Source organism: Drosophila persimilis, unplaced genomic scaffold, assembly GCF_003286085.1.
Source record: "Drosophila persimilis strain 14011-0111.01,24,50 unplaced genomic scaffold, DperRS2 tig00000000-arrow-pilon, whole genome shotgun sequence".
NCBI classification, from domain to species: Eukaryota; Metazoa; Arthropoda; class Insecta; order Diptera; family Drosophilidae; genus Drosophila; species Drosophila persimilis.
Window position 1 is genome coordinate 22,530,606 of NW_020825288.1, and position 26,560 is coordinate 22,557,165.

At 46.8% G+C, this 26,560-nt stretch overlaps 9 protein-coding genes across 12 annotated transcripts; 6 read left to right on the plus strand and 3 right to left on the minus strand.

The window, feature by feature from the left end:
- Positions 1-227: 227 nt before the first annotated feature.
- Positions 228-10,677, minus strand: LOC6591344 (biotin--protein ligase). 4 transcript variants are annotated; one of them, XM_026985284.1, is made up of 12 exons: positions 10,270-10,677; positions 9,867-10,207; positions 9,608-9,620; positions 8,296-9,374; positions 8,085-8,233; positions 7,029-7,167; positions 6,763-6,966; positions 6,512-6,697; positions 6,300-6,449; positions 6,096-6,239; positions 848-1,182; positions 228-790 (listed from the first exon to the last, which is right to left on the minus strand). In XM_026985284.1, exons 1-12 carry the CDS (start codon positions 10,409-10,411, stop codon positions 613-615), a joined length of 3,060 nt encoding a protein of 1,019 aa, XP_026841085.1. In that variant the 5' UTR covers positions 10,412-10,677; the 3' UTR covers positions 228-612. The 4 variants fall into 4 exon arrangements, with proteins under 4 accessions (XP_026841085.1, XP_026841081.1, XP_002017171.1 ...); XM_026985280.1 differs by having other exon boundaries at positions 7,029-7,185; XM_002017135.2 differs by having other exon boundaries at positions 9,464-9,620.
- LOC6591397 (kinase suppressor of Ras 1) lies at positions 1,757-5,420 on the plus strand. The gene has a single exon (XM_002017136.2). It carries the CDS (start codon positions 2,047-2,049, stop codon positions 5,083-5,085), a length of 3,039 nt encoding a protein of 1,012 aa, XP_002017172.1. The 5' UTR covers positions 1,757-2,046; the 3' UTR covers positions 5,086-5,420.
- A 667-nt stretch (positions 10,678-11,344) lies between the features above and the next one.
- Positions 11,345-11,555, plus strand: LOC113567373. The gene has a single exon (XM_026995015.1). The coding sequence runs from the start codon at positions 11,438-11,440 to the stop codon at positions 11,552-11,554; it is 117 nt and encodes a 38-aa protein (XP_026850816.1). The 5' UTR covers positions 11,345-11,437; the 3' UTR covers position 11,555.
- A 30-nt stretch (positions 11,556-11,585) lies between these two features.
- Positions 11,586-13,134, plus strand: LOC6591398 (histone deacetylase 3). Its single transcript, XM_002017137.2, has 3 exons — positions 11,586-11,761; positions 11,823-11,911; positions 11,973-13,134. Exons 1-3 carry the CDS (start codon positions 11,604-11,606, stop codon positions 13,034-13,036), a joined length of 1,311 nt encoding a protein of 436 aa, XP_002017173.1. The 5' UTR covers positions 11,586-11,603; the 3' UTR covers positions 13,037-13,134.
- Positions 13,119-14,433, minus strand: LOC6591399 (SWI/SNF-related matrix-associated actin-dependent regulator of chromatin subfamily B member 1). The gene is made up of 2 exons (XM_002017138.2): positions 14,112-14,433; positions 13,119-14,044 (listed from the first exon to the last, which is right to left on the minus strand). The coding sequence occupies exons 1-2, from the start codon at positions 14,381-14,383 to the stop codon at positions 13,204-13,206; spliced, it is 1,113 nt and encodes a 370-aa protein (XP_002017174.1). The 5' UTR covers positions 14,384-14,433; the 3' UTR covers positions 13,119-13,203.
- Positions 14,434-14,878: 445 nt separating this feature from the next.
- Positions 14,879-16,024, plus strand: LOC6591400 (39S ribosomal protein L44, mitochondrial). Its single transcript, XM_002017139.2, has 2 exons — positions 14,879-14,962; positions 15,017-16,024. The coding sequence occupies exons 1-2, from the start codon at positions 14,896-14,898 to the stop codon at positions 15,916-15,918; spliced, it is 969 nt and encodes a 322-aa protein (XP_002017175.1). The 5' UTR covers positions 14,879-14,895; the 3' UTR covers positions 15,919-16,024.
- LOC6591401 (polymerase delta-interacting protein 2) lies at positions 15,936-17,764 on the minus strand. Its single transcript, XM_002017140.2, has 4 exons — positions 17,455-17,764; positions 16,903-17,350; positions 16,503-16,844; positions 15,936-16,448 (listed from the first exon to the last, which is right to left on the minus strand). Exons 1-4 carry the CDS (start codon positions 17,562-17,564, stop codon positions 16,077-16,079), a joined length of 1,272 nt encoding a protein of 423 aa, XP_002017176.1. The 5' UTR covers positions 17,565-17,764; the 3' UTR covers positions 15,936-16,076.
- Positions 17,765-18,694: 930 nt separating this feature from the next.
- Positions 18,695-19,386, plus strand: LOC6591402 (60S ribosomal protein L35a). Its single transcript, XM_002017141.2, has 3 exons — positions 18,695-18,929; positions 18,990-19,217; positions 19,282-19,386. The coding sequence occupies exons 1-3, from the start codon at positions 18,702-18,704 to the stop codon at positions 19,303-19,305; spliced, it is 480 nt and encodes a 159-aa protein (XP_002017177.1). The 5' UTR covers positions 18,695-18,701; the 3' UTR covers positions 19,306-19,386.
- A 546-nt stretch (positions 19,387-19,932) lies between these two features.
- Positions 19,933-25,258, plus strand: LOC6591403 (eukaryotic translation initiation factor 2-alpha kinase). The gene is made up of 4 exons (XM_002017142.2): positions 19,933-20,403; positions 21,334-22,081; positions 22,137-23,318; positions 23,379-25,258. The coding sequence occupies exons 1-4, from the start codon at positions 20,189-20,191 to the stop codon at positions 24,777-24,779; spliced, it is 3,546 nt and encodes a 1,181-aa protein (XP_002017178.1). The 5' UTR covers positions 19,933-20,188; the 3' UTR covers positions 24,780-25,258.
- The last annotated feature ends 1,302 nt before the right edge of the window (positions 25,259-26,560 follow it).

The following is a 26,560-nucleotide window of genomic DNA, read 5'->3' on the forward strand; positions in this document are numbered from 1 at the left end:
TTATTCCTCTTTGGTCAGCTCCAAGTCAACGGGTTAAATCATGGGTCGAGAGTAGAGCGTGGTAAGGATGGCTGCGTTTAGGTTCTTCTTCTTCCGACTTTGAGCGAAAATCAGATAGCGCAGATTGACGTTTCCCCATACGGATGCATTATTTACATATATACATACATCAGTACGAACAATTTTTTTGTTTAATTTTATTAAATTCAATTTTTCAAATTCCATGACAGCTAACAATTTTTTTGAATGGGGGCTAGATATAGATATTTTTCAAATACATTTTTGGATATATAGCAAACCTGTGTATATTTGGAATACAACATCAATTAGTCGAAAGTTTCTAGCAACACATTTATCTTTGGCAGTGTTCAAATTAATGGAACAATTCATATATGTTTTTCAAATATATCATCAAAGTTTTTAGCATGGACAAATTCGGTTAAGTCACTTTAGGAGAAACACTTTGTAAATAGTAGTACTAATTCTGAATAAATTGACCTAAATGCGCCTAAAAATACCAAAATTGTTAATAGCTCGAGTATATGTGTGTGGGGTATGAGGAATAAGTAAGTTCCGCATTATATGAGAATTTAATTCTTCCATTCCATTTAACTAGTGGTACTTAGGTACTATCAATCCTTTTAGCATATCAAAGCTATTGCCATCCGGTTGTACAGTTTCGATGGTACCAGTGGGTAGTTTTACCTTCAAGAAGCCAAAGTCGTCGATTCCAATTATTTCAGCATCTTTCTCCTGTTCGTTTTGAAGGCAAATTTTTACGGTTTGTTCGCTGCAAAGAAAATCTGTTCTTAGGCAATGTTTATACCACAATATAAGATATGATTACCTATGAAGCCAAAGGGAGTAGTATAAGGCATAAAAACTTTCAAAGTCTCCATTCTGTATTTCAGCTAAGAGTCTTTCGATTTCATTAAATATCATGGCTATAAATTGCTCATATTGAAGCAAAGGTAGTTTATTCAGGGACGCCGCATTATTATTATGCTCCCGTATCATATCGTTAATGCAAAGGGTGGGCTTTGAATTGTTTAAATTGATTCCGCTGCCAATATTAACAATTGCCTGAGAGCCCTGCAATGTGGTATTGACAATCAGTCCACCAATTTTATTGCTTCCATGTGCATAGATATCGTTTGGCCACTTTAGTGATATGTCGAGTACCTGAAAGCAATTATTAAATGTATAATATAGCTGACGTGCCATCCATTTTCCATTGCTCTATGGAATATTTTCCATATTCATTGTTTCATAATATTATTTTACATTATCGTTTTTGTGAACTTTTTGCCAGTTCCAGCTCCGAACTGGTTTAAAATACTAAAAAAATATATGAAAATATGCAAGGTGTGTGACCTACACAGGGGACAAATAATCCAATAGAGATGGAGATTAGTGCTTAGTGATTAGTCAATCGGATAAAATTATGTGTTAAGGCCTGAGGGTCCTAGCTAATAAATAGCTAGTAATCAACCGAATATCAAAATCGAGAAATATGATAGAATACAAATAATACGCCAGTATATTTCGTTTATTTTTAAATTTGTGACGTATTTTTGGTATATCCTTGAGGATCGGACGGTATATTTTATCCGTGAATAAAGAAAATCGTCCTTTTTATGGATTTTTGAATTTGGGTATCGAACTAAAATCAGCTGAGAAATAACTTTTATCGAGTTTAGTATTTCATTGCATGTGATTGTTTATATACGGTCACACTGATTTACTTGCGGTCACACTGCCAGCTTCTTGGGTGTAGAGAAATTTCGTGAGCGCAGGCAACAACAGAAGCAGAAACTATAAAAATTATCGCATTTTTCGCATAGCCGATGCTGTCTAGAGCTGCGGGCGTGTGTGTGTGAGCGCCGGAACAACGACAACGAACCAGAAGGTTGACTAAAACGCTACAGAATGTGGAGCAAAGCCTCAGAAAATCGTGCCATCATAAAAACTCAGTGAGTGCGCGTCTGAAAAAATCAATCGGTTCGGGGGTTTTTGTTGCAGGGCGGCCGTACCACAACAACAAAAATGAGCAGCGCCGCCCAGCTGACGACGTCGGGAGTCAGCAACAACAATGCCGCCACTGACTCCAGCTCCAATGCAAATGCCAACGAGTCGGGCTCCAGCGACAGCAACCTAATCATTATCCAGGACATGATTGATCTCTCGGCCAACCATTTGGAGGGTCTGCGCACCCAGTGCGCCACCAGTTCGATGCTGACGCAACAGGAGATACGCTGCCTGGAGTCCAAGCTGGTGCGCTACTTCTCCGAGCTGCTGCTGACCAAGATACGGCTCAACGAACGCATCCCGGCCAACGGTCTGCTGCCCCATGCCACGGGCAATGAGCTGAAGCAGTGGCTGCGCGTGGTGGGCCTTAGCCAGGAGTCGCTAAGTGTGTGTCTGACCAGGCTGACAACGCTGGAGCAGACGCTGCAGCTGAGCGATGAGGAGCTCAAGCAGCTGCTGGCCGAGAACCCCAACCAGCGGGAGGAGGAGCTGCGTCGCCTGACCAGGGCCATGCAGAATCTCCGCAAATGCATGGACACGCTGGAGGCCAATACGGCCAGCAATAACGACCCGGAGCAATGGCACTGGGACTCATGGGACCGACCCATACACATCCATCGCGGGAGTGTGGGAAATATTGGCCTGGGTCTGGGTCTGAACACCGCCTCCCCAAGAGCACATCATCGACAGCATGCTACTAAGGGGAAGAGTGGTTCAAGCAATGCCTCAACCTCGCGCAGTGGCCGCCAATCGCCCACATCGATGCCGGCGACGGCCACGGAGGACATGACAGGCAGCACGCAGGGATCCCAAATGACGCTAACGCTGACGCCTTCGCCACCCAACTCCCCATTCACACCCTCCAGCGGGACGACTGCTGTGAGCAGCAGTCTGAATGGAACACCACAGAGGAGTCGTGGCAGCGGCACCCCACCGCCCGCCAGGAAGCACAAAACGACCCTCTTTAATCAGGCGGGGGCGGATATTGAGCCGCCCGCACCACCACGCAATCGCCTGCCCACAGACCCCAGCCCGGACAGCCATAGCTCCGCCAGTTCGGAAATATTTGGCGAGAGCAGTAATAGCAATCCATTGGCTTCCATTGGGAATTCCTCGAACGTCCTACTAGTTCCATGCTCTCCCGGCGTGGGCCCTGTCGGGATGGGACACACCATAAAACATCGGTTCACGAAACAAATAGGATTCATGGCCACCTGCACACTGTGCCAAAAACAGGTATTTTCGAGGTGGCTCAAGTGCATCGACTGCAAGTTCATTTGCCACAAAAGCTGTGCCCCCCACGCGCCACCCTCGTGTGGCTTGCCCCGCGAATATGTCGATGAGTTTCGGCACATAAAGGAGCAGCAGGGCGGCTACTCCACTCTGCCGCACGTACATGGCTCGAGCAAGGGATCGCCGCTGGTGAAGAAGAGCACCCTGCACAAGCCACTGCAGCAGCATCATGGAGACAGCAGTTCGCCCAGTTCCAGCTGCACCAACTCCACGCCCAGCAGTCCGGCTCTGTTTCATCAGCGCGAACGGGACCTGCAGGACCACGCCGGCAGCTATGGCGGCTCGTCGGCTGGCGGCGGCAGCAGTTCCAGTGCCAATCTCCTGCTCACTCCCTCCCTCACCAAGCACCATCAGCAGCAGAGTCAATTCAACTTTCCCAATGTGACCATCACCAGCAGCAGCGGCGGCGGCGGAGGAAACACCGGCAGTGCCTCGCATAATGTGCAAACCCTCATCTCCAACGAGACCCTGTCGGAGTATCAGGCAGGTCCCCCTTCGTTGGTAAATAGCATGAATGGTGGCGGATTAATGGACAGCCTGGTTAACAGCTCCAATGGCCACATTAGCTCGCTAATCCACAGTCAAGTGTCGAACGTGTCGAACGCCTCGAATGCCACAACCAGTCTAGTGAACTCTACGACCACCACGAGCACTACGAGCAGCTTCTTTCCACGTAAACTGAGCACGGCGGGCGTGGACAAGAGGGCGCCCAACACCAGCGAGTACACAGACACCCATAAGTCGAACGACAGCGATAAGACCGTGTCGCTAACGGGCAGTGCCAGCACAGACTCGGATCGCACACCCGTGCGTCTAGACTCCACAGAGGATGGGGACTCGGGCCAGTGGCGACAGAACTCAATATCACTCAAAGAGTGGGATATACCCTATGGGGATCTGCGACTGTTGGAACGGATTGGCCAGGGGCGCTTTGGCACCGTCCATCGAGCGCTGTGGCACGGCGATGTGGCGGTGAAGCTGCTCAACGAGGACTACCTACAGGATGAACATATGCTGGAGACGTTTCGCAACGAGGTGGCTAACTTCAAGAAGACGCGGCACGAGAATCTGGTGCTCTTTATGGGCGCCTGCATGAATCCGCCGTACCTTGCCATTGTCACATCGCTGTGCAAGGGCAACACCTTGTTCACGTACATCCATCAGCGACGGGAGAAGTTCGCCATGAACCGAACGTTGGTGATTGCCCAACAAATAGCCCAGGGTATGGGCTATCTGCATGCACGGGACATCATACACAAGGATCTGCGCACCAAGAACATATTCATTGAGAACGGCAAAGTGATCATCACGGACTTTGGCCTCTTCAGCTCCACCAAACTGCTGTACTGTGATATAGGCTTAGGAGTACCCCACAACTGGTTGTGCTACATGGCACCGGAGCTGATACGTGCCCTCATGCCGAAGAAGCCGAAGGGCGAGTGCCTGCAGTTCACCTACTATTCGGATGTCTACTCGTTCGGTACCGTCTGGTACGAGCTCATTTGCGGCGAGTTTACGTTCAAGGATCAGCCGGCCGAATCGATTATCTGGCAGGTGGGACGCGGCATGAAGCAGTCGCTGGCTAACCTGCAGTCTGGCCGTGAGGTCAAGGATCTGCTGATGCTGTGCTGGGCCTACGAAAAGGAGCAACGCCCCCGGTTTGCCCAACTCTTGTACAAGCTGGAGCAATTGCCCAAGAAGCGACTGGCTAGAAGTCCCTCGCATCCCGTCAATCTATCCCGCTCCGCGGAGTCTGTGTTCTGAGGCGAGCCGACAGCTTGGGTTCTATTAACAATTGCAACTACAACTACTACGAGTATCTAGTACAATTAAAGAGTACCATTTCAATGTAAGCTGCTGTGTAAAAAATGTATATGTCAAATGTCTGTCTCGCCCACTCCTTTACGAGTATGTATGCTCCTCTATACAAGGACTCCTCTCTTAAACAAGTTCAAATATATGCAACAATGTGTGTGTTAAGCAAAGATTGTAAATACCTACAAATATCAGAGAACAAAATTATAACAAAAACAAAGTAAGAAAATTTTAAAATTTAAAAAATTATAAAACATACGTAATATTGAATGCAGAAAAGAATAGGGAAGAAAACAAAACAAAAGAAAAGCAGGAAAATACACAAAAATGTTAACTTTGAAAAAGACAAACACGTTTAAAGGTTGAAAGGGATAAAAGTATAGTAGAAGTATATAGGATCTAGTAAAGTAAATCGAAAGAGCACTGTGTGGCAAAATATCTATATGTAAAACGTTGAAATCAGGTGAGCAATTTCTAAATTGTTAATTATGTATAAGCAAAGCTATATTCTATCTATATATGAATATAAAACGATATATGTCTGTGTGTATATATACAAGTATATGTATATGAGAGATACTAGTATTTAAATCAAATATTGTGCAGAAATGTATGTATATAGCTAAACGGAGTTTAAATGCAAAATTAAGCATAAATGTCAAATAAACTTATCACTACAACCAAATTGTAACCAAATTGATCTACGATTATTATTATGTACAATAAGTGGGATCACGGGTCGAGAATGCAACAATCAAGAGCGAAACTAAGACCCGAGAAAGTGAAAGGAAAACGATTTGCGTGAGGGACCAAAAAACATGCCGTGTGCATGACCAGGCACATAAATGCTTCTCTCGAGATTCCCCTAATAATCTTCACTTTCAATTGTTGCTGTTCGACAGTTCTCAAATTGTGAAGAGCATGCTCTCCGCTGGCTATGATATGTCTTTATCACTCACCCCGTATGTTGGATGACCCCTTAGGGTGTTAACAATGGCTGCTCCAATCAGATGCTGGATCAGAGGTAAACGAGAGCCCAGTGGCGAGTCCATGGCTATATGGAGTTGCAAGGAGAACATGGCACAACCCAATGGACTAAGCCACTGAAAAACATAACATTAACAAACAGAAGTCAACATTTTAAAAGGCTAAACTATTCCCACCTGATTATTGCTGCGACCCATGCCGGCAGTCTGTTGAAGGGGAAGCACGGCCAGGCCGTTGATGAGCTCCAGAGTATTGATCACATGCATGGAACTGCTGACGATAGGCGCATATATGACCAGACGACCAATGTCCTCCGTTTGCAGATGCTACAAGAAGAATTTTAATATTGTTACCAACTCTGTTGAGAAAAGGCCGATATTCAACGCACATCAAAGTAATCAACGGTGGAGAAATCGTCTGGACAGGAATGTATGAGTATAGGGAGGACATTGTTGTTGGCCACAGGCGGCTTATCATCCTTGCCACAGAATTTCATAGTCAAATTGGGTGTAGCTATGACATTGTCGGGGCCACTGCAGCGCAGGCGCAACTTATCGAGGAGTTCAAATTTGGACTAAAAGAAAATAACAGAAGTTTTTCAATGTATATTAAAAGGGAAACATCCAAGCAAGTGCTAACCTCATGGCGTCCCAGAAAATAGGCCTGCTGGTATACCACTCCTGCCTGCGACAGACCCACTCCATCTGCCTTAACGACCTGCACATCCAAGTACTTGCTCAAGAGATCCGCAAAGATCTCCAGACGAGTGCATTCGTATTGCTTTAAGATGGAGTATTTGATCTCATCCGATTCAAACTCGCTGGGACTTGTCTCCAAATGTATCTGTTAATAGATCGAAAAACCATTTAGTCCGGAAGAAGATGGGCGTTAGGATGTATTCTTACCTGCGAGAAGACGGCCTTGCCACCGCTCTTCAGGCTATTGGCCAGCAATAGACTGGGCGTGTTCCAGGTCTCCTCAGTGCCCAGCACTTGGACATCCAATTTGTGGCTATGGCCGGCCAGATCTTTCAGTTCCATGGACCTTGGACATACTAGAGCTCTGAGCAGCGTTTCGTTTTGTTTCGTTTCGATTTTGTTTTATGGTTTTCGATTATGTTTTTGTTTGGTTAATGGTAGGTAGGATTATAATAGTGATAGCACACACATATAGGAAGCACACACAGAGATATAGAATGGGGCAGGACAGGAAGAGAGAGAGAGATCACACAGGCACGCAGAAAGAATATAGAAAGGAAATGGAAATTTCAAGCAATAACAAATAAAAATATCCAATTTAAAAAATTGATTTTGAATAATAATTCAGTCAAACATTTATGATAAAAGTTAAGTTTAAATATTATTAGAAGAAATTCGTTTAATTTCACCAGGAAAATACGATTATGAATGATGATCGGAATGCACATCGAATACAAGCCAAAAAAGCCAAATACGTATAGAATTGAAGCCAATTTGAGCCATGAAAACATTTGAGAAACAATATATAAGAATTGGAATTAGTCAGAAATTGCTTAGTAACAGCGGGATTATTTCAATATCAATTCTCCTAGGGATTCTCCACAAATTAGAACTAACAGAAGATTTGAATGGTTCTAATTTGCAGCTGTCTCCACTGCACTATGGGCAAAAACTCGAGTTTCAAAATTTGCACAAATATTAATATCTCTTAAGGTTTTTTTTAATATTTTTATATGAGCATTTTTCTTCATAGTGCAGCAATGTAAATCCCCGTTTAATAGTGCGCCTGCGGTTATGCAGTAAAAAAGCAATTGCTTCGATTTCGGGTGTATAAAACATGCATTATAGTAGAGGATATTAAATATACTCTTTGGTTATGGATATTAGTGGTACTTTTGTCAGTATAAGCTACAAGTTTAGAGGTCTTCGGTCTGCATGGGGATTAGCTTTCTTCTCAGTGTATGGTATGGCAACAGTACTTACGGTCTACGTGAATGCGACTTGGTCGACTCCTCGCTGTCTGTCGAAAAGTGCTTCTTCACTGGCGATGGCTGATAGCAGAAGATGTGATGCATCATCTTGACCCGCTGCCATTTGTCGTAGGAGAACTGTACCAATTCGTGCTCGCGAACCTGCCAAAGAAAACAGAAATTACAATCCCATTCCAATCAATGGAATCCTCTAAAATAACCACCTCCGCTGTGCGATAGTTTGGCAGTATGAAGTGTAGTATATCCGAGCAGAGGCTCAGCACCTTGCCGCCATGCAGAAAGTAATCCACGAGTATCTGTCCAATCCCGGGCGACACCGAACCGCACACCACCAGCAGGGCTGTCTGCTCGGTCCAATGCTTTTGGGCTGCCTGCTGCGGCATCAGCGGGTAAATGGTGTACACATTCCGCTCGAGCAGTTGCTGAAGCGTGGCCAACGTGGAGTCTCTGGCACTGGCACTGTCCGAGTAGACCAAAACATTCAGGGGCTTGCTTTCCTGCAGGCTATCCTTATTGCGCCGCAACACCGGTCGTGAAGGGGGAGCAGTAGCTGGCGGTGAAAAAGGTTTCACCACCTCAAAAGTCTTTGCAGGCTTCACTGTCTCCACTGTAGTTGGTTCAGTGGTATTCACAGTAATGGCTGGCTTTGCGGCCTCAATAGTAATGGATGGCTTCACAGCCTCAACGAGTTTGCTGGGTGTGCTTGAAACCGATTTAGCCGGAGTCCCATCCACGGACGTCTTCTGAATCTGGGCTGCCTGAGCAGCGGCCAGCTTCTCCAGCTCGCTCTGCGCTTCACTTTTGGTTGGAGTTGCTTTGGCTTCGCTTTGAGGTGGAGTCGATCTTTCTTCGGTTTTAGCGGGAATTGCTTTGTCTTCGCTTTTAGCTGAAGACAGTTTTGAATCGTTTTTAATGGGAGTGCTCTTGGCCTCGCTCTTAGCAAACGATGACAGAGCAGCCTCGCTCTTGGCGGGACTTAAAGTGCCCCTGGCCGGGGACAAGGCCGCTTTATTGGTGGGTTCGACCACAGCCACGGCCTTGAAACTGGCCGGCTCTGATGTCTGGGTAAGGAGATCTGGTTTCATAAGGCCTGTCTTGCCCTCGGTGCGATTCTTTTGATACTCGAACTCAGTGGCCTGATGAGCCAGCACACTGACGGCACGCAAATCCTCCAAATGCTTCTTCCAGCCTTCCTTGTCTAGTTCAGCGGTGATGCGGGACTGCCGCTTTAGATGTTTGGTCAACAGCTCAAAGGGCTGGGGGTCGCCGGAACGCAAAACAGCTGCAAAAATGTGAAGAAACGTGAATTAGTCGAGTGCGGGAAGGGCTTTTGGAAGTATGAATGGATGACGATTTAAGTTTCCCGCTTACACTCAATCCTCATCAGGGGCAGGTCATCGTTTATGCATAAATTATTTCGTAAAAATGTCGATATCAACAGTTGGGTAAAGTGCTCCACATCGGTCTCGATGAGCAATGCCAGGTGGGAGTCCATTTTCCAAGCAATTAGCTTACCATAATCTTCCAACTGATGAACGCCAAGGCCATGTCACAGGTCACAGGTGAGGCAAGCAAAAGAAAGAGATGAGACAATATATGACGCCAGCTCTCTATATCGATTTAACTATTTCAGTATGGGTTATATTTCCTAATCACATTACCGCACGCACTGCCATCGCCACCACAGCCAGAAGGGCCGTGGCTGTGGCTATTAAAATGTTTAGTTTATGGTTTGCAAAAACCGAAGCGGAGGATACCCTACCCTGAAACCTACCCGCACAGCTATGGTGTCCAGTGCGCTTTCCTTTTGCGCTGGCTCTACTTGGGCCTCCAACAGCAGCTGCATATGCTGCTCCTTGTCCGACGAGAGTGTCACGCGCTGCTTAGCCGTCGACGGCGATGGCTCCGTTGGCGTTGTCGCTGGCGTTAAGGTGTCGGCGGCATAGGCAAACGGCAACAGACCCGGAGCCGCGGGAAAGCTTATCCAAGGTGCGATCTGGAGCGTCTGCAGTGGACGCAGGCAGCAGCCGTGCTGGTTTCCATGCAACCACAAAATATCCGTGACCTTGGCCGCATTACGATTGCCGCACAACTCTGAACTGGCAAATGAGGGATCTGTACAAGGGAAGTAGATTAGGAATTAGCTAATGATTCGACTGATATCATCTGATTCTCACCAAAGCCATCATCGCTGCCCGCTGGCAGGGCATAAAAAGCAATGCTCGAGGGTTGTGCCAGGTGCTCGGCGATTTTGTTGCAGACCTTCTGGATGCGCCAGGATTGCAGGACAGTGGCACTCACGTAATACAGGGTCAACATTTTATGGTTTAATGTCGCTCTCTATGCCATTGGAAACTGAAAATCAATGTGCGGTTTCGTAATTTCCTTCCTCAAAGAAGCAGCGAAAGGCAGTGGTTGCTATGTCCACGGTCCCAGGAAGTGTTTTACAGCGAAATTGACACACTTTTGCACTCCTTTGCACCCACTGACATTTATTGTTGATTACTGCATTCCACTTCCATACACCACACATACACCCCCATTACTTTGGGGAGCTTTATCTCTTTTTGTTTGGGGGCCAAGAAAGCGCGGCAGACATGTGCTTCTTCTTATTGCGAATAATATAACCATTCAACCCGCCAAACATTGGCCCAAGGTGAAATTATTAATAGGGTGACGTTTCGACTCTCAGAGAGACCAGCGCTCGGTACTCTTCGTTTGTTGTTGTTTTAGCTAACAGGAAAGAATACTTTTGCGACTTGAACGAAGTCCTGTGGATCTTTTTCTTTCTCTTTCTCTTGGCAAGAACTGAAATATAAACACACACTCGGTGTGCGGGGATCATCACTTAGCTTAGCGTTACAGCAGTGGGCACCAGTCGTCTACATTCTAAGTCTGAATCATAGAAATTTTTCTTACTAATTTTACTCAACCTCGATAATTTAACGCATGTGATTCTTCACCACAGCTCCGTTCGCTTTCGTCTCTTGGTACTGAAACGCTTCCTTGCCGAAGTTCCCGAACGGTAAAATTTTGTCGACATGTTTATATAAGGAAGGAATCAAAGACCTAATAACTAATAACTAAATAAATGCAGATTTAAAGTAATAATAAGCTTATTCTTTTCGCTGCATTCTGCTGGTCCTTCCAAAAAGAGCAGATGTGGTGAATACGTCACCTTATTAGCGCATTCACCTTGCATTGGCCATTCAGAGTAAGACGACGCCACGCCGCCTTTAAAGTTGTTTTCATTTTAACAAGTCATTTACTAGCGTGTTTTTTGCCGCGTTAATTAGTTATTTCAGCTTTAGATCCGTACAGATTTAGTATTTAAGCAAAGGCGGCATGCTGTTGGGCGAATTGGACACAACGCGGCGACTATTGTTTATCGTGGCTGTTTTGGTTTTAATTTTATATGCAAAAACGTACCTGCTACCCGGCGTCGACCTGGATTACGATTAGTAGGTAGCATACCCCGCATAGCAGCAGCAGCACCTTCAGCATCCAAGTGATGACAGATCGAAGGGTTTCCTACTTCTATAACGCCGATGTGGGTAACTTTCATTATGGCGCGGGGCACCCGATGAAGCCGCAGCGGCTGGCAGTGACCCATAGTCTGGTGATGAACTATGGCCTTGACAAGAAAATGAAGATATACAGGCCATACAAGTGAGTAACACGAACCGATCCCATACTTGGATAGGACTAATAATCCTCCAACCGTTTTCAGAGCCAGCGCCCAGGACATGCTCAGGTTTCACAGTGACGAGTACATAGCCTACCTACAGCAGGTGACCCCGCAGAACATTCAATGCAATTGTAAGTGTGGCCAAAAATCAGCTCAAACCTAATAAATCTATATTATATTACTCTCTTCTAGCTGTGGCCTATACCAAGTACCTGGCGCACTTTAGTGTAGGCGAAGATTGCCCCGTCTTCGATGGCCTCTTTGACTTTTGCGCCATGTACACAGGCGCATCGCTGGAGGGTGCCCAAAAGCTGAATCACAATCATAGCGACATCTGCATCAACTGGTCGGGCGGCCTGCACCATGCCAAAAAGTTTGAGGCATCGGGTTTCTGCTATGTAAACGACATCGTGATTGGCATTTTGGAGCTGCTGAAGTATCATCCGCGTGTGCTGTACATCGACATCGATGTGCATCATGGGGATGGGGTGCAGGAGGCCTTCTATCTCACAGATCGCGTGATGACGGCGTCGTTTCACAAGTACGGAAATTACTTCTTTCCGGGAACGGGCGATATGTATGAGCTGGGGGCGGAGTCTGGTCGATACTACAGCGTGAATGTGCCACTCAAGGAGGGCATTGACGATCAGAGCTACTTCCAGGTCTTCAAACCCATCATCTCGGCCATCATGGACTTCTATCGGCCCACGGCAATCGTCCTGCAATGCGGTGCAGATTCACTGGCGGGGGATCGGCTGGGCTGCTTCTCGTTGAGCACGCGGGGCCATGGCGAATGCGTGAAGTTTGTCAAGGAACTGAATGTTCCCACCTTGGTGGTTGGCGGCGGCGGCTATACACTGCGCAACGTGGCCCGCTGCTGGACGCACGAGACTTCGCTGCTGGTGGATCAGGACATTGACAACGATCTGCCCATCACGGAGTACTACGAGTTCTTTGGGCCGGACTTTACCCTACATCCAGAGATTAACTCGCGGCAGGACAATGCCAATTCGAAACAGTATTTGGAGATGATTGTGAAGCATGTATATGAGAACCTGAAAATGTGCCAGCACTCGCCTAGCGTACAGATGGTGCAGACGCCGCCCGATATGGATATCGAGGAGCTGCGTAACAAGGAGGAGACGGATCCCGACGTGAGGATATCTCAAACAGATGATGACAAAAGTGTGGAGGCGAAGAACGAGTTCTACGATGGGGATCAGGATCAGGACAAGCCTGATTCGGCGGAGAGTTGAATTAACTTACTTATGTGCTAGTCTAAGGATGCGAATAAGGTCAAGAACAACCACAGTAATACACAGTAACACAGACTACAAGTAGATTTTAAAATCGACAGACACACGTGTATTTGAGATGGGAGATAATTATAATGATATTAGGATTCGGATTTGGAATTGGATAATCACCAACCGGTTGTGGTGTTGGCCAGGCGTCGCATACGTCGCGTATTCCTATCTTGATCGCGTATCTTCTTCTCCATTTCGGCATCGGTTAGCGTCTCTAGGAATGGGGCCCACGCATCGGCATCGCTGGGATTCCGGAACGGAACATCGATGGTGGACAGGGGTGCCTCGCTAAAGGCGTACGTGCGACAGTGCCACGACAATTGACCACGTATGCTGTAAGCTATGGCCGTCACAAACTCTCCACCTAATCCCAGTTCGGCGCAGAGTTTGATGGCAAACTCCTCCGGGTTGTTGTTCTTCTCCGACATGTCCCACTCGACCTGGTCGACGAGCGACGTGTTGCCCACGTGTATGTTGAGCTTGACTATAACACGCTGGTCACAGCTCTCCTCCAGGATGGGCGGATCGTTGGGAAAGGCCTCGATCTGCTGCCGGATAGCCTGAGCGATGGCCGGCACAAAGGGCAGGGGATTCAGGTCCAGATCATCACAGAGTACTTCGGCAAACTGCTCGGGCGTGATCATGCTCTCGTTCTTGTTCCAGGTGAAGGTGTCGCGCAGCTTCTGTCCCTCCAGCTCCATGTCCAGGCGTATGGGCACCAGGCATTCCTTCTGTGCCGCATTCTCCAGACTCGCCGTCGGGTCCGTGTCGTCAAAGCACATGGGGAATGTACGCACCTTCTTTGTGTGCACTCGATTCCGGTTAATGGGCGTGGCCTGGGGCACGGCGTCCAAGTGGCTCGAATTGGGCATCGTGGGCACATACTGTGGCTGCTTCTTGGACTTACTCTCCCGCGGCACAGGCGTATCGGAGGTGTTCACCGAAACGGCACGATATCTGCAACGAGCAATCATTAAAGTAATCTCCGACTCTGACGGGCGGACGGCTCCTGTCACACACTCACTTCTCGTCATTGCCAGCCATAATGTCATCCACTTCGACCGCTCGTAGCAACGAAACTGAGCTGGCCAAAATGTGTGAACTAAGGCCAGAGTCGGCCAGTCGTTTTCGCTCCTCATTTGACAGGACAATGCGCGTCATACCCGGGTACTTTTTGTAGAGGATGCCGCGGAAGTGGCGCATATAGTTGCCCACCTCGGAACCCACATAGTAGTACTCGCCACCCTCCTCCAGTTGGAATGCAACCGGCTTATCACCGTATGTCTGCAGAGCCATGATGGGAATACTCCAAAAATCAGCAGACTTTATTTATTTTTATTTATTGGTGGTTTTGTTAATTGCAAATTTTCAGACCAGAATTTTTCATACCGCATACACAAACACAGACATGGACATGGCGTCTTTCGCGTTTTGGTTGGTTGGTAACCCTACACATTAACCCTATAACATTATGTGTTCAGGCGGAGAAATGTGGTTTCCAATTCTTGACGGAGAACGATTAATTGTAGAACAAGGAGGTATGTTAAATCCACCGAAAATAAATATAATTGAATAATTTAGCACAGTTCAGGTGAAATATATCGTGGCTTTTTTTAAGTTCAGAGAAGAGATGGCATGGATAGCAGTCGTTTAACTGTTAAAATAGAGGAGGCTTAAGAGGGCTAAGTTAGTATTTTCATCGGTATATTTACGGTATATTTTGCAAATGAGACGGTTTTTTTCGTTTCGGTCACACTGTTTGGCCATATGCTGCCGCAGAAATTGCGATTGTTTAGTTTTCCTTAAAAATGTCCTTTTTACGCAGCGTTGCTGGTGCTCTGGTGCTTGCCAGGCCGCTTAATAGTTCGCGAACAGGTATGTCTCAGCGATTGCGCCAAGTTAATACAGTAATCATGTTTATTTCGGCAGTGCAAACACGCCGTCACATCAAACGTTGGGTCGCACCGACGTTACGTGAGCTCGCGCATCGTCAACAGAAACAAGGGCCCCAAAAGCCGGAACCCCGGGCGGGCTATGTGGAGTGGAACTACCGGTCGGAGCTGTTTGCCTTTGGCAAGCGACTGGGGGAAAACTTCGAGCTGCCGCAACTGCAGGAGGCCTTCACACAGCGGTCATATGCCCACCAGGAGGAGGAAAAGCAGAGAAAACTTGGCATTGAAGAAGGGGACCTTAAAATAGCTGATAATCAGGAGTTGGCCAAGATGGGTAGCCACATTGCCAGGGCCTATGTAGAGGCCTTTCTGAAACAGTCGCTGCCAAAGGTTCCGAAGGAAGGACAGGAGGCCATTGCAAGCTATTTATTGAGCACAGAGACATTGGCCAATGTTTCGTCGCATTTGGGAACCAAAGATCTCATCTTCACCACAGAGTACCCGCCTTCTCCCGAGAGCCTGGCCGAATCCCTTCAGGCGGTGATTGGGGCTCTAGCAGATTCCAGTGGCGTAGAGCGGGCCTTCCTCTTCGTCAGAGACTTTATCTGCACACAATTGAATCAGAAAGATTTGCTGGATCTGTGGACACCCAAGCAGCCCGTGCAGTTGCTCGAGGAGATCTGTCAGCAGCGGAAACTGGGAGAGGTGGAGCCCCGCCTGCTGGGGGACTGTGGCAAGAACACAGTTCTGGCTGCCTACCACGTGGGCATCTACGCGAATCGCCAGCTGCTGGGCAAGGGCTTTGGCGAGGATGTACCGACAGCCACAGAGACGGCGGCACTGGATGCCCTGCAAAGCCTCTTCGATATCCACGAAAACCGAAGGCCCTTCGACTTTGGCCTTCAGGTGGAGACCAAGAATGTGAGACTGGGCAACTGAGAAGATCTGTTGATGCGTTATTGCCTCTTTGTTGATTAATATAATTTGCACTATCCACATGTACTTTCTGAATTGGCGTCAAAATAAGATTGTGTCTTTAAAATCATTTAACTACGGCTCAACAACATTTGTGGCACTGCCATGTGCGCGCCTGTCACTTAGTCGGTATCGTCGCGCTTCTTCTCGTATTCCTCGGTGTTTCCCGTGCCGGTGGGCGCGCTTGAGGTAGGCGGACTGATGTCATCCGGCTTGCTTTCCAGCGAGAAGGGCGGAATCTTGCAGTCAAAGGAGTAGCCATCCTCGCGCTCCAGCCGGAAGGTGCCCCACATATGCCCACTTGGCGCCTGCAGGCTAACATGACTGCTGTACTGGAAGGCGGGCAGCCGGGGGCTGAGTATGGGCTCCTGCCCAACCACGCCACGGCCACGGACCGTCTCCAGAGTGCCCGACAGGGAGAAGATGCGCCAATGACGCTCGCGCAGCTGCACGCTCAGCTCGCCCAGGTTCTCCAGACGGATGCAGTAGCGCCACTAAAGAAATGGATAAAGATTAATTGATGTTTGAGACTTCAATCTAAGACGTACCCAATAGACGGAGCTGGCTGGCGTCTCCCTGCAGCCCATATAGAAGGGAATCACGGTGATTCGTACATTCTCAGTTGTCTCCTTGTGTACATCGCTCATGTCCAGCCAGGGATGGTTCTTCTCCTGCCAGGCCTTCAACGTGTCCTGCCCTACAAACGGCGGATCCGAGTCCGGGGCAGGTGTCAGGAACTTGTCGAATAATTCATGCTGTAGGGGCTGCTTTTCGGTGGAGCTGTAGGGCATGATGTCCTCGTGCGCCACATAGTCCAAGCCGGGTATGGCATACAGGCTGCGATTGGAGTCTTGATTCCCCAAAAACGTTACGGCTTCCGTTTGGGCCCGCTAGAAAGTGCTTTAGAATTAAATTCTGGCAGATTAGAGGCTACTTTTTTAGTCTTACAATGTGCGGGCAATCCCTTGTGTCGATGAGCACTTGATAGAAGGTTTGCACTTTGCCCCGGACCTCTTTGGTGTCCACCTGAGAGTGGGCCGATGTCTTGGCGGTACCCATGCTTGTGGTACTTTCGGAACGGCTTCCAACGGGCTGTGACTCCGGCCAGCCGACATCGGCTGGCGTAAGAGTAGGCGACGTTGCAGATGTTGGCTTAACTCTAAGTGAAGCCTCTTTGGTTCCTTGTTCCAGGGGCGGAGTGGCCGTCGCCGTGGCCGTGGCGGTCGCTGTTGTCGTTGCGGTGATCTTGCTGGGATTGTGGAGATCACGGTCGTAGACACGGGCGGTCCATGGAAAGAGTATCACTCCACGGTAGCCAAAGATGCGGTGCAGGAATACCTGTCCGGTCTCGTATTTGTCATCCCTGGCCTCCACCAGACGTCCCACTTCCGCAAGCCTGCAACACGATTTGCATTATGCAATAATGATTCAAATGGTTTTGATGGGAGAGGAAAAGCAACCCACAGAAGGCTGCCAGCACCCCCCGAAGCAAGGACTCACTTGGTTGGATATGCCGCATTCTTCTTGATGCCGCGCCTCAGCGTTACGTCGCATCTCTTGACTAGATGCCACCGCCTCTCCCATTGGAACACTTGCATCAAGAGACCCATCTCATTCAACACTCGAGCTGAAATCACAGAGGAACAAGTGCAGAACCCGCCACTCGTCTTCGGTTCTGAGCGAGGAGGGGGCCAAGAGCAAACAAAACACCTTTATGCAATTATTTGGCCGAGTATTCCGGCACTATCTGCTGCTGTCTTTTGGCTTTTGTGCTTTACATGTGCTTCAAATTGTATTTCCAAATTTTAAAATTTATCCAGATTTCGACATTGTTATGAAAATTTTGATTTGTTTTCGGTACCAGAAAAAATACACTCGATTTCACTATATTCGATACCGATAGACTATTTTCCGGGGGACTTTGAATCTAAAGCTTGCAATTATCACAGGAGGATGGCAGTAAAATAAGGATTCAAATTATTTCGTAATATTATTAATGTGATGTACCCCAACTATTAAATTTTCTTACATTTCTTACGTATTTATTTGATCCTTTTTTTGCAACTATTCGATTACATGAAAAGGAAACCCTTAAATACGAATCGGTGTATTCGATCATAAAATGTAGCACAACAGTGCGTTTGGTAGAAGGTTGGTATATAATGGTATATTCGATTCATTTTGGTATATTTACGGTATATTTGTAAAATGAGACGGTATATTTTGGTATATTTCAGAGGGTCGATTAGCCCATTGTATTTTAATATTCCACCGAAAATAATGTGAGTTGAAAAGATGGAATGGATCTACAAGAAGAATTTACTATCACTAATATTTTCCTCCATTCACCTCAAGTCGTTGAACAATTTTAATTGATGGGGCTTAAGTGGGCTAACTTCGATTTCTTATCGATATACGATAAGTCCTGCTTGTTCTCCCTCTTTCGCCATTTGACATATTTCCGGTACGTACGCGATTTTTCTTCGGGCACTAAATAATGTAAAAATATACATGAAAATGCATGTAACTTTGAGAAATAGTGCCTCGAAAGACTCGGTGGATATGTGTGTTATGTTCGCAAATAGTTATTGTGCGCCTAGGAAGTGATTGGCTGTGCGATGTCTGTGGATGAAATAACCAAAACAAATGCTCAATGCCATAGCATAGGCCAACAACACTTCTTGTGAATATAACACAGTTCTGTGCATGTTTTTAACGATGGAATTTTCTGCTCCAACAGTTAAGCCATGGCCGACACCCAAGCTGCCAAGTCCGCTGCTGCTGCGCCAAAGGCCGCAAAGGCCCCAAAGGCTCCTAAGGCCGCCAAGGCACCAAAGGCCGAGAAGGCCGCCACCACCGAGGCTAAAGTGTCCGCCAAGAAGTACAAGCGTCACGGACGTCTGTTTGCCAAGGCTGTCTTCACCGGCTACAAGCGCGGTCTGAGGAACCAGCACGAGAACCAGGCTATCCTCAAGGTAGGTCCATCCTATTTTCTTCCATTGAGATTTTGATATAAACCAATTTCTCCATTGCAGATTGAGGGCGCCCGCCGCAAGGAGCATGGCGAATTCTATGTTGGCAAGCGTTGCGTCTATGTCTACAAGGCAGAAACCAAGAAGTGCGTGCCACAGCATCCCGAGCGCAAGACCCGCGTCCGCGCTGTCTGGGGCAAGGTTATCCGCATTCATGGCAACACTGGCGCTGTCCGTGCCCGTTTCAACAGGAATCTGCCCGGTCATGCCATGGGACACCGCATTCGCATCGTAAGTTTACCCCTCAAGTATATCTTGGTTTCCCCATAGTTAATGTTAACTGTTTCTATTGCAGATGCTTTACCCATCAAGGATTTAAGTTAAAATCAACTTAAGTAATTGACCTGCAGAGTAAAAAATCCGTTTTACAATAAATGAAACAATTTAAATTTAATTACAACCCAAACTTAGTGTTGAGCTCTCCATTGTGGGCAGCCACGGTTCCATTATATTTGATATCGTCGGAACTATGAAGCAAGGGGAATATTTCAACTATTGGAATATCTTATATGCGTCAAAAACGTATATAGTAATGAAAGTGCTTTGGTGGTTTCGTGGTTTATGTTTGTTTTCGGTTTTAGCTATTGAATGCTAACAGATATTTCGGAACGAAACAGAGAACCGAACTTGCAGCAGGCAAATGCTTGATTTGGGGCATCTCCCATGCTTTTCCATCTTGATGGCATTCTCAAACTTATTCCCGGAACATATACAAATGAACGAAATTCGAATAAAAAGGACACTTAAATTTCTTGGGCGATTCGAATCCACAGCTGCTCCTGCATCCGTTTCTTTGGAATTCCGTGATTTTTCTTAGTATTTTTCCAGCAATGACGAAACTGCGATTTAATTTGCGTCATAAATTGGTATTTTCAGATAGTCAAAATCGGGTCACACTGCACAGCAGCGTGTTGCGGGTCGAGACGAAAACAAAAATTTGCTTTAAAATTGTTTAATTTAGTTTATAATACAATTAGATATATAAATATAAATTTGCTATTGTTGTGCGCGCCGGGAAGTTATGAGGAAATGTGCGCCGACTTTGATGGGTGCTCCTGCTGCTGTTGCTGTTACACCACCACCGACCAAATTCGCGACAACACGTCACCGTTGCACAAGCCAATTAATACATAGATTGTACATTCCATAAACACCGAAGAACACTAACAAAAATCATCAGAACTTACGTATATGTACGTATAATGGGCATACAGGATGGACTGAATGGCATCTTCACGCAACGTCGACGCAACCTGATCCTCCAGCTGACCATGATCACCTCGATTGTGGCGGCAATGGCACCAGCGGCAGCGGCAGCAGGATCAGGAACAGATTCGGAACTCCAGCAGGCGAGCTCCAATATCCCGCCGGCCATTACACACTGTGTGGAGCGGGACGACCGCCGGATCGGACGTCGGTAAGAAGAAGAAGCTAGGCGGCGAGGGTTGTGTGTGACCTTTTCTTACGCACTGTGATGAAAATGTTCTCGAATGTTCGCTTTACACCACAGTTCCCCCCAAGTGCAGTGCCAGTGTAGAAAGCAAGCAGCTAAGCAAATATTGAAAAAAATGCTGTTTATATTTGATTAAACTATTGGGAAAATTCGTGTTTACTAAGTCAGAATCGAGAACCGATGAGACGCATAGAAAATTGAGTGTTTTGTTCCCATTCCTAACCTTAGAATATCTAATTGATTCAAGAACAGCCACTGATCCCTAAGAAAATATCTATTGACCCTTCAAATACGCTTAAATAGTAGTATAATCAGGGAACGCACCTTATCAAGCATGCGGTGAGTCATGTGGACAAAAGAAAAAGTTAACTGTTTTTAGTCTAGCGTTTTTGTTTGTGCCAGATAAAAAACACGGCATCGATGCGATATGTTTAGTTATGCGCACAGTATAAAACGAGTTTCGTTTCGTTGATTTGCGTTTTTTTGCTTTCTGCGAGTGTATGTTTGTTTAAAACATTTCGAATTTCACCATTTCTTGCGTTTGCCTTGCTCGACATTTGGAGGGCGCCATTTTCGGCTCTTCCGTGTGTGCGAGCGAGATGGCATGCCAAGAAAAGGGGCCAAAACCACTTGTTGGCAGTGCATCAGCTGTGTCGGTCTCCCCCGCCGCACCTACCAAGCAAGCTGTCATGATGGGTGCCAGTGTGACCATTTTGCACAGGGTATCCTTGTATTAAGTGATGCAATATTTTGATGCAACATAGAAATACCGATGCTATGCGGTGTAAATGAATCAATTAGCGATAAAATTAAATTTGTTGTTTAGGTCAGGGACCTGACGTGTTTTTCCTGCATGAACAAAATTCTAATGTCAGTTTTGTTATCTCCACACAGACTCCTCTACATAACAACTCTAGATGGACGACTGAGCGCTTTGGATATAGCCAAGTCTGGTAAGCTGCGCTGGAGTGTGCCCACTGGACCTGGACCACTGATCTCATCGAGCATCCATCGCTTGGAACTGACGAACAATGGGCAGTTCGTCCGCATGATTCCCTCGCTCAGTGGTGGGATATACAAATTCGATGGCGACTCCATAGATCCCATACCCATTACAGCGGAACATTTGCTTAGTTCCAGTGCCAAGTTTAGCGACGATCTGGTCATATCTGGTGGCAAGGAGACCCGCACATATGGCGTCTCTGCCCGTACCGGTCAGCTGCTCTACGAATGCTCTATAAATGGCTGTGTTAATGTCACGGCTGAGGGACGTGCCATTAACGACACTATCGAGGACGTCAAAGAGGAGCCGTTGTCTGATGATGCAGCTGATGATGATGACCACATTATAGATGAGGCTGGCTATATTGTGGCCCATAATCCGCTGCTGGACGATGTTATTGTGGTGCGACGCCAAACGCAGACTGTTCGTGCCGTGGAATCCCGCACGGGCATAGAACGCTGGAATTTTAGCGTCGGTCAGCACGAACTGGATATGGTGCGGGCCTCAGAGTGTCATATGCAGCCCCGTGACGAGCTGGAGCTGGCCGTGCTAGATGTGGATATCAAAGTGGTGGTGCCGGAGGGCATCATCTGCGCTTTCAGCAAAAGCAATCCCCACGACATGCTCTGGAAGTATAAGGTGAGTCGGAACATAGACGGAACAAGCCCAGTGTTAAGTCAATCTTCTCCTGTAGTTCGATCATCCCATTGTGAGTGCTTGGAATACCAATGCCGACGACGAACTGAAGGCCATTGATTTGTTCAGCTCCGCCCAGTGGTTGTGGGACCAGGATGAGGACGAGCTACTCAACAACAGACCAACAAGCGCGCCCTCCATATATCTGGGGATGTATGACAAGCAGCTGTACATACAGGAGTCGATCCGGCTACGCCAGGAGATAATGGACCAGACGCAGGTCTACCAGCAGCTGACAGGAGATACCAGTCTCATGCCCAAGATACCCTGGAAGCCCATAGCAGCCAGTAGCCATTCCCTGGTTATCTTCCAGGCGAACCAGATAGATCCCGAGGTAATTGGCGAAGAGCCGCCGACGCAGGGAAACGAACTAGTGCCATATGATGATCAGAATTTTGCTGTGGCTGCCCAGTCCGTGCTGAATGCATCGGAGTTTGTGAATGGCAACGGATATTACTTCTTCACTGGATCCACTGAACTGGAGGGACCCTCGGAGTGTGGCACGAACGAAACACCCACTGGACTGCCCGCCATTGAGGCGCCACCCTCTTCCGGCAGCAACAAAACTGGGGGAGTCGATGCCACCGGAAATCACAGCATCAATGATGATCTGGGCTTCAGCTTAGACGATATCGATGCTCCGGTGAAGGTTGTCATCCTTTCGCTGTGGTTCTGGTGGAAGGAGATTGTGGTTATTGCTTTCACCTCGGCGGTTATCCTGAACATCTTCATGGGACAACGGAATCAGCGTGTGGAACGCGAGTATTTGGTGATTGAACGGCATGTGCCGGTACAGACAGCCATCGAGGCGACTGAGGCATCCACTCAGGCGCTTCTCGGACCCGTTGTGCCAATGTCACATTATCATCAGCAGCACCAGCGTCCTGGCAACCGTTTTAGCTTTCCGGGCAGTGGAAATACACAGCGTTCGCTATCCGAGTCCACAACACACTCGGGTGAGCATTACACCTCACGTTTTCAGACCGATTTTGATCTGATGACATGCCTGGGTCGCGGCGGGTTCGGTGTGGTATTCGAGGCCAAGAATAAGCTGGATGAGAATCACTATGCCGTCAAGCGGATAACGCTGCCAAATAAGGAGTCATCCCGGCAGCGGGTGTTGCGTGAGGCACGCACTCTGGCCAGCTGTGAGCACCATAATATTGTGCGTTACTTTCATGTAAGTGATCTTTTGGTGCTAATCAGTGAAGAGATTATAATCAGTTTAATTTCGTTGCAGTCCTGGACCGAAACCCCACCCATTGGTTGGCAGGAGGAGGAAGATCGTAAGCTTCTGGCCCACGAGCTCTCAACTTCCATACAAATCGAAACGCCCGACGAGAGCACATTCCCCTCACTGGCCGATCAGTTTCAGGAGAAGCGGCAGCAACAGCTTTTGTCCTGGGTCTCGGATGCTGCCAATAGCACAGCCTGCAGCCATGACTTTCACGGCAATGGAGATACTGGACTACGAAACATCAAGGAGGAGTATGATGACGATGAAGAAGAGGACTCGCTTATTGAGTTTCGCAGTGAGTCGCGCTCGGCAGCATTGCGAGCAGGTGTTCAGCAGGACGATGATGACGATGAGGACGACGATGATGAGGATGATGAGAGTAAGAGGGAAGGACCACTACATCGCAGCTCCGTGTCTATTGATATCCACTCTGCGTCGTTCGATTTGAAGAACATCAACTACTCGCAGCATCCGCTGGTTTCGAACTCATTTCAAATCGAATCCGTACGCTCCAAGGGCAATGCCAGTGACGATGCCGGGGACTCCGATAGGCTGCGAAAGAAACCACTCACTCTGGCCCTGGCCCAGAATCACAATAACAATCCTCATCAGCCAAATGGCAGCCATGGCACACCTCCGAGTGCCACCATGCAGAATGGAGTAGTGGTCAAGCCCAGTAAGGTTTATCTCTACATCCAGATGCAACTTTGCCGCAAGGAAAGCCTTCGCGACTGGCTGCGTGAGAATCGGACCGAGGCTCGGGCCTCGCACATTGCCGACATCTTCCATCAGATCGTTGATGCCGTGGACTATGTGCACCTGAAGGGTCTCATTCATCGTGATCTGAAGCCAAGCAATATATTCTTTTCGCAGGATGGTAAAATTAAAATTGGAGACTTTGGCCTGGTCACCGACATGGCGGACATACCCAATCTGGTAGCCAAGTGTGGCGATCAGAGTGGCCTTCCTTCGTGTGCTCGGCACACGCAGCAGGTGGGCACCCACCTGTACATGTCGCCAGAGCAGCTGCTGGGCCGCCATTACGACTACCGAGTGGATATCTATTCTCTCGGCTTGATCTTCTTCGAGCTTCACGTGTACTTCTGCACTGAAATGGAGCGGATCAAGACAATGCGGGCCCTGCGAGAGGGCCAGTACCCGAAAGACTTTGCCAACAATTACCCCGGACAGTATGAGCTGCTACAGAAAATGCTGTCTGCCGATCCCGAACAGCGGCCACAGACGAAGCAGCTGAAGAATCAGCTGCATGATATTCTGAAATTGCCCGTCCACCTGGCAGACGGACGCAGCGAGCAGGCGGCTCTGGCTGAGGCAGCCCGTCGCTTGAGTCGCAGCCGCACCTTCAGCAGCTCCAGCGATCATCAGCAGCATCAGAAGCATTAGTGATAGACTACGGCCCGAGGCAGACACCGATTTCAGTCATCTGTTAACATTTCGTTTGTAAGTTATTTACTAAAAGTGTCCCATCGCCGTTTCTGTTTTAATCATCCTCTCACCTGGCTATGCCTCATACGCTGACCTCGGAAACTATCTGTAGGATAGGAGGATCATTTATTGGTAGCATTCTATTTGATAGGTTTTGTATTACGTTCACCTTTTAAACTCTTGCGTGTCGCAAAGTGCTTTTGTTTATAATACTTATAATTAATATACATACTATATTGATGTGCTCCAAAAAAAAAAAACAGTCGCTAGAATAAGTTTGAGTTATGATTTACGATTGAGTTGTGCCCACCCCAAATTGTTTGTCCAAGTTTTTTTTCTATCGAAGTAGCCCCCTTCCTGATTTGTGCTATCAGCTAATGCGAAAGTTTGTTTTTAGATCTAGGTGATAAGGAGAAATAAAAGTGTTTAAAAATACAAACAAATGGAAATGTTCTCTAATTGCTGACGGCGTAATGTTCAACCATAATTGATTTTATTAATGACATGACATTGCCAGGTCATTGTCTGGGGGAATACAGGTACGCTATAGTACATGCGAGTGTCGGGCAATAAAAAATGGGTTTAAATGTTTTTTTTTTATATTTTGTATCACTTTATTTTGTGTTTTATTTGCGTCTTTTGCGCATTTTCCAAAAACTTTCTCTACAGTACTAACGATTAGTCGTCGAATATTCTCATGCCACTCTGAGCCCAATTTGTTTGTAGACAATATTCGGGTTGCGGCTTTAATTGTTGTTATATATTAAATTGCTTAACATTTAGGTTTCGGTGCGGTTTACGAGCTTCTGTCCGATTAAACATTTGTTTTCTACGCTTCATTGCAATTGTTTTACAAAAATTTAACAGAGATCCGTTTTTATATTAGGCATTTTTAATAATAGGCATCTAAATTTAGCTGCTGCTGCAGCTGTCACTTAAGGTTAATTAGATGGCTCTGAACAAACAACAAGCGGCTGAAGCATTTCATTTATCAATACATTATTTAAATTTTTAGATTTTAATTATTATATTGCTACACTAATGTATGTATTTCCACTTGCGTCATTCGGTTGCAGAGGCAAGGCGTTGGTTGCTTAAATTTACAAAAATTCAACAATTGTCCATTGTTGCGTTTTATTTTATTTATTGTTTAATTTCCTTTCAACTGTTTTAGCGTTTAGCATTTATTTTATTTTCCAAAAATTAACAGCCATTTTGACGAATCTGTAAATGTTGAAAATCAAAGGCAAAAACACGAACCAAATACATACAATTATATTTAGATTTACTCGTATATATGTATATGGGTATATATCATATAAATATGTCGATGTTAGTGCTTGCCGTTTGCTTACTTGTTGGGGAGACTGTGGAAGTAATGTATATTTCAGTGTTGGAAAGTGACAGTGGCCATGAACACATTTCTCTAGTTGGGATCAGTTCAGTGCTGGTGAACAAAGAATGAAACGTTTTTGGTACGTTAAAAGGGTGGGGGGGGGGGGGGGGGGGGGGGGGGGTTACAAGTAAGCAAACTGAGCTATATTTTTATTTATGATTTTTTAACAATATATGTCCTTTATCAAAGCCACATTTATAGAATTTGTATTTCCTATTTATTAACAATATCTTTTTTGCAAATTCTGTATCATATAATGTGTGTTTTATTATCGCCATTGCATTGTTTACCCTTCAAATAAGTTCTAAAAATTTGTTTTCCATTTCGGTTTTTTGTAATCTTA

What these genes read in the sequence shown, in the direction of transcription:
- LOC6591397 (XM_002017136.2), top strand. Translation starts at nt 2,047, where the DNA reads ATGAGCAGCGCCGCCCAGCTGACGACGTCGGGAGTCAGCAACAACAAT.
- LOC6591344 (XM_026985267.1), bottom strand. Translation starts at nt 10,411, where the DNA reads ATGTTGACCCTGTATTACGTGAGTGCCACTGTCCTGCAATCCTGGCGC. An exon ending in AAGTCGCATTCACGTAGACC is followed by an intron (nt 7,186 to 8,084) that starts GTAAGTACTGTT and finishes AACGCTGCTCAG; the next exon opens with AGCTCTAGTATGTCCAAGGT. An exon ending in ATTTTCTGGGACGCCATGAG is followed by an intron (nt 6,698 to 6,762) that starts GTTAGCACTTGC and finishes ATTTTCTTTTAG; the next exon opens with TCCAAATTTGAACTCCTCGA.
- LOC113567373 (XM_026995015.1), top strand. Translation starts at nt 11,438, where the DNA reads ATGCTGTTGGGCGAATTGGACACAACGCGGCGACTATTGTTTATCGTG.
- LOC6591398 (XM_002017137.2), top strand. Translation starts at nt 11,604, where the DNA reads ATGACAGATCGAAGGGTTTCCTACTTCTATAACGCCGATGTGGGTAAC. An exon ending in AAGATATACAGGCCATACAA is followed by an intron (nt 11,762 to 11,822) that starts GTGAGTAACACG and finishes AACCGTTTTCAG; the next exon opens with AGCCAGCGCCCAGGACATGC. An exon ending in GCAGAACATTCAATGCAATT is followed by an intron (nt 11,912 to 11,972) that starts GTAAGTGTGGCC and finishes ACTCTCTTCTAG; the next exon opens with CTGTGGCCTATACCAAGTAC.
- LOC6591399 (XM_002017138.2), bottom strand. Translation starts at nt 14,383, where the DNA reads ATGGCTCTGCAGACATACGGTGATAAGCCGGTTGCATTCCAACTGGAG. An exon ending in ATGGCTGGCAATGACGAGAA is followed by an intron (nt 14,045 to 14,111) that starts GTGAGTGTGTGA and finishes TGCTCGTTGCAG; the next exon opens with ATATCGTGCCGTTTCGGTGA.
- LOC6591400 (XM_002017139.2), top strand. Translation starts at nt 14,896, where the DNA reads ATGTCCTTTTTACGCAGCGTTGCTGGTGCTCTGGTGCTTGCCAGGCCG. An exon ending in GCTTAATAGTTCGCGAACAG is followed by an intron (nt 14,963 to 15,016) that starts GTATGTCTCAGC and finishes TTATTTCGGCAG; the next exon opens with TGCAAACACGCCGTCACATC.
- LOC6591401 (XM_002017140.2), bottom strand. Translation starts at nt 17,564, where the DNA reads ATGGGTCTCTTGATGCAAGTGTTCCAATGGGAGAGGCGGTGGCATCTA. An exon ending in AATGCGGCATATCCAACCAA is followed by an intron (nt 17,351 to 17,454) that starts GTGAGTCCTTGC and finishes ATCGTGTTGCAG; the next exon opens with GCTTGCGGAAGTGGGACGTC. An exon ending in CAGCCAGCTCCGTCTATTGG is followed by an intron (nt 16,449 to 16,502) that starts GTACGTCTTAGA and finishes CCATTTCTTTAG; the next exon opens with TGGCGCTACTGCATCCGTCT.
- LOC6591402 (XM_002017141.2), top strand. Translation starts at nt 18,702, where the DNA reads ATGGCCGACACCCAAGCTGCCAAGTCCGCTGCTGCTGCGCCAAAGGCC. An exon ending in AGAACCAGGCTATCCTCAAG is followed by an intron (nt 18,930 to 18,989) that starts GTAGGTCCATCC and finishes TCTCCATTGCAG; the next exon opens with ATTGAGGGCGCCCGCCGCAA. An exon ending in TGGGACACCGCATTCGCATC is followed by an intron (nt 19,218 to 19,281) that starts GTAAGTTTACCC and finishes TTTCTATTGCAG; the next exon opens with ATGCTTTACCCATCAAGGAT.
- LOC6591403 (XM_002017142.2), top strand. Translation starts at nt 20,189, where the DNA reads ATGGGCATACAGGATGGACTGAATGGCATCTTCACGCAACGTCGACGC. An exon ending in ACATGCTCTGGAAGTATAAG is followed by an intron (nt 22,082 to 22,136) that starts GTGAGTCGGAAC and finishes CTTCTCCTGTAG; the next exon opens with TTCGATCATCCCATTGTGAG. An exon ending in ATATTGTGCGTTACTTTCAT is followed by an intron (nt 23,319 to 23,378) that starts GTAAGTGATCTT and finishes ATTTCGTTGCAG; the next exon opens with TCCTGGACCGAAACCCCACC.